General features: G+C 45.5%; 1 protein-coding gene across 1 annotated transcript in view; it reads right to left on the bottom strand.

Moving 5' to 3' along the window:
* Positions 1–794: 794 nt before the first annotated feature.
* TLR4 (toll-like receptor 4) overlaps positions 795–4388 on the bottom strand; it is a 4672-nt gene continuing 1078 nt past the window's right edge. The window contains exons 3-4 of the mRNA XM_010137451.1: positions 4274–4388; positions 795–3051 (exon numbers count right to left, since the gene is read on the bottom strand). Of these exons, the coding sequence (XP_010135753.1) occupies positions 795–3051; positions 4274–4388 (2372 nt within the window). The remainder of the gene's footprint in view (positions 3052–4273) is intronic.

The following is a 4388-nucleotide window of genomic DNA, read 5'->3' as shown; positions in this document are numbered from 1 at the left end:
ATGCCTGCTTCTGGTCCCACTGAGTTTTGGATCCCACAGGAAAACCACAAACCACTCTCTCAAATGCTGTATGATCTGGATACAATAAGAATTCCAGGTGATGAAAATATTTGGGGTTCTCAATATTTGGTCTTGGTCTAGAGAAAATGGAAACAAACATTTTGGGGAAATTTCCCACCAACAGCAACTTGCCCCGACACTGATGACATAACTGCTCAGCTTCACTGAGTAGCTGTCAGATGGTCTGTGGTTGTAGAGCACCCCATTTCCTTCTGGAGGGTTTTCCCCTGGGTCACGGTGCCTAAGGAGGTAGACCCAAGACTTTCAGGATCCAAAACTTGTTTCTGTTTCCTACCATTTTTAGAGGCAAGAATCCTGTCCCTTTTTTCTCCCCTGGAGATCCTGGGGTCCACTTCAAAGCAACAGACCCTGAAGTTCTACTGGGTAAATGACCTCAGGACCCAAATCTAGTTTCAGAGACAAACAAATGACCATAAGAGCAGTACATCTATTCACCAGCCCACCAGACCCACACGGATTCCAGACCAGCTTTGGTTGGCAGCTACAGACAAACAAAGAGCTCAAGCCTGTGCATCTTTTCCAGCTGTTGTAGCTCCTTAGCTTGCAAGTTCCCGTGAGAAAGGGTGATCAGCAAAGCTTATCAGTTTCTGTAGTGCTTTTACAGTGTCGCCATCCACTTCCTCTGAACTGCCACAGAAGATCCAACTTCTGAGCACCAAACCAGCCAGCAGCCAGGGCCAGGATGGGAGACAGGAGAGAAATTCTCTTTCTCTTCACATGAGCTTGACTTCCTCGTGATTCCATTTTTTGCCCTCTAGCAGGACTCCTGTCAGCTGCCTCCAGAAGATGTGCTTGCTTATTTCCTTGTTTTTCCACTCCAGGTAGGTGTTCCTCCTCAGGTACCGGGACAGCCCCAGCCTCTGCCTCAGCAAGCCCTTATCCACTTCTCCTAGCACAATCATGATGATTCCAGCCTTTCCTTCAACAAGCTGCCAGGACTGAGCAATGTCAAATTCAAAGCTACACCACTTACTTTCCAGAAAGTCAGCAGAGATGACTGCGATGACATTTCTGCTGCTTAGAAAACCTTCTTGGATGATATTCGTGACAATGGGTACCCCTGGTAGGAAATTCCTATAGTAAAGACAAAGCCGGAAGGGAGGTGTTCCTCCTTCTAAGGGTTCCACCAGCTCTTTCATCACCCATTCTTGGTCTTTGCTGGAGTGGATAACAAATGCATCATAGTTGTCACCCCTTTCTGCAGAATGTTTACAACCACTGAGCAGCACCAACGAGTAGTAGAGCTGGAAGTAGTACTTGTAAATCAGGAAGACGCACATCACTGCAGCAAGCACCATGATCACTGAGGACACCACTGCGCTTGGACTGGGATAGCAGGAGGACAGGTCAAATCTTGACAAGGTCACATTCTTCACATACACAGGCACGTGGCATATCATCAACTCTTTGTTCTGCAGAAGCTCCTGCTTTTCCTTGATCCATTTCAGAAAGTTCAGGTACACACAAGAGCAATCAAACAGATTTTGAGAGATATCTAACAGGATGAGACTATCTGGCAGGATTTCCAGGGCTGACTCCAGCAGAACGCTCAGCTGGTTGCGGCTGAAATCCAGGGCTATGAGGGCTCGCAGCGGCTTGTAGACTACAGGATCGAGGATCAGCAGCTTGTTGTTGCTGATGTTTAGCTCTTTTAGTTCAGAGAGGGCATCAAATGACCTTTGATCCACCTGTTCTAATTTGCAACTTGATATATCCAAGGTGTGGAGGTGACTCAGGTTTTTCAAGTTGTTGGCCAGTTTATTGTCCTCAAAGGAGTTGCCTGCCATCTTGAGCACTCGCAGAGAGTTCAAGCCACAAAATGTACATTGGGATTTCACGTGAGTTGTAGTATGGGAAATATCAAGGTAGATGAGTTTCTGAAGGGATAGAAAGACAGGGTATGAGCCAGGACCTGTTAGCTTTGTGTGCTGAAAGTCCAAATATAACAAATTCTTCACGTTAGTGAAATCTCCAGTCACACTGATTTCAGAATTGAAGCTTAGGTTCAAGTGTGTCAAATTTGGACATCTGCGAAACTGATAACAGCAGCTAGTGAAGGAGAGGCGATTCTCACTCAAATCTATGACCTCCAGGTTACGCAGACTCTCAAATTTCTGCAAGAAGTTGGTGAGGTGTTTGCTCTTAGTAATACGAATCACTCTCAGCTCCTTGAAAAGAGACAGCTTCTCAGCAGGCACATCCTTAAACTTGCATTTCTTGCATTCCAGCTGTTTCACTTGAGAGAACATAGGAACCTCTGACACGTCTTCAAGCCGGAGGTCCACCAAACGAATACTGGAGATGTTGCCTATGCAGTTAAAAAGAGTGTCTGTGTCATCATCAAAATTTCTGAAAGAGATTAAGACAAACTCTTGCATTTGTACCTGACACAATCCACTCAAGAGTCCTCTCTGGAAGTTTACCAGTCTCTGACGGTCGCTGAATTCTCCAACTATTAGTCTGTTGACCTGTAAACCATTCAGGCCTTGAAGAGAAGTATGCATCACACTGAAGTTCTCAAAAGAGGACCTTAGAATCAGCTCACTAAGGTGAATCTTTTCAAAGGACCCTGGCTGTATGTGTTTTATATTATTCAAGGAAAGCACCAGTGTGAGGTTGAACCTGTTCACTTCCCTCAGGGTATCAAGGTCTCCTTTGGAGATATATGTGATCTTGTTAGAGAAAAAGTTCAGGTACCTGAGAGAGGTCAGGCTGTTGAAATATGTGGGAAGCTTCAAAGAAGTAATGTTGTTGTGGCCCAAATGCAGCTCCTGCAGGGTATGCAAGTGTCCAATCGGTAGGGCAGTCAGAGAGGTTATGTTGGTTTCCACCAGTACAAGTTTTTTCAGAGATGTTAAGCCATAGAAGGCTGCTGTCCCCAGGAACTGGAGGGAATTGGCAGTTAAAATTAAGGTGGAAAGGTTCTGAAGATCCTTAAAGGAGTTATCTTCTATTGTATGGAGGTGGCACCTGTTGGGCAGGAAAAGAGAATAAATGTGTGTGAAACACTGTCCCCATCACATTCACTAATGCTAGAGCATTAAGCACCAGTGCAACATTCTCAGGCTCAACATCCCACTGGGGGCTGGTTTGTGAATGCGCAGTGGGAACCCTTCCACAGCAGGAGACCTCTCACCTCATCCTCCCTCTCTAAAACTGAAGTTCATTTGCAAAGCAAGAGACCTTGAGGCCAGGGTGAAGGTCAAAAATTCACGCAGGCAGCAGGAAAGAAGAATTCTAGCTGTCTGTTTAGGCCAAAGTAACATCATAATGACCATCATCAATGGCCCAGCTTCAGCCTGTCACCTCAGCCACATCTGGGCAGTCCCCCAGCACGATGCAGCAGCGGCAAAGCTCACACCTGCGTCAGCAGTTCTGCTGATGATACCTGAGAGGGAACAGACCTCAAGCCATGTTGGCTCTAAAGGAGGAAAGGAAGAGGGGGAAAAAGATGGAGGCCTCCTAAAGACAGACTCATATGGGAAGATCCAGAATTTGAGACCCAAATCCAATCCACAAAATCTTCAAATCAATCAGCAATGAATTCAAGGAAAAACAGTTTTATAATCCAGTCAGGGCCTTACAGCGAACCTGCTCTGCCCCTCAGCCACTTTGGAGCTGCAGCTGCCATGGGACCAAGTGACATTTTTCAGTGAAACAATTTACCCAGAGAAACTGTTGTCTCAAGTCAATGGAAATTATACATCTACGCAAATTTGCTAATAAGCCTTCCCCATGTCCTCCCCCAGATATGTGAGGAAAGAGAATATGTTGATATTTTTAAAAATTCTTTTAGAAAAAGACTGTACCTTCCTTTTATTTTTTCTAATCTGTGATCAGAAAAACAGCTCACCCAAGATGTTCCACTGTGGAGGTTTTGTAACAGTGAAAAGTCTGATATTTTTCTTGTTCAGAGAGAAGGGAAACATCTGCCTCCTCCTTCTCACATCTTATGAGATCTTATGAGATCAGACTGACAGACCCAGCTCTGCGCAGAGGGTGTGCACTCAGTAACTGGACAAAAAGTTGCACGTCACTTGACCATGGGGATGTGCAGAGAGACAAACGCAGGGTGAGAGTCACAAGCAGAAAAAAACGAACAGCCAAGACCAACAGACCACAAAATAAGCAATTGCAGTGGGCCAGCTGGTGAAGCAAGATTGACCAGTATCCACGTAAGAGAGCTCATTACCTTGTAAGATCCAGAAGCTGCAGTTCAGGGAGTGATGAAAAGGCATTTGACCCCAGTGATCTGAGATTGTTGAAACTGAGATCCAAGTGCTGGGTGGTATTTGGGAGTTCAGCAG

The sequence above is a fragment of the Buceros rhinoceros genome, unplaced genomic scaffold (assembly GCF_000710305.1).
Source record: "Buceros rhinoceros silvestris isolate BGI_N320 unplaced genomic scaffold, ASM71030v1 scaffold166, whole genome shotgun sequence".
Lineage (NCBI taxonomy): Eukaryota > Metazoa > Chordata > Aves > Bucerotiformes > Bucerotidae > Buceros > Buceros rhinoceros.
This window is presented reverse-complemented; position numbering and strand designations above follow the sequence as displayed.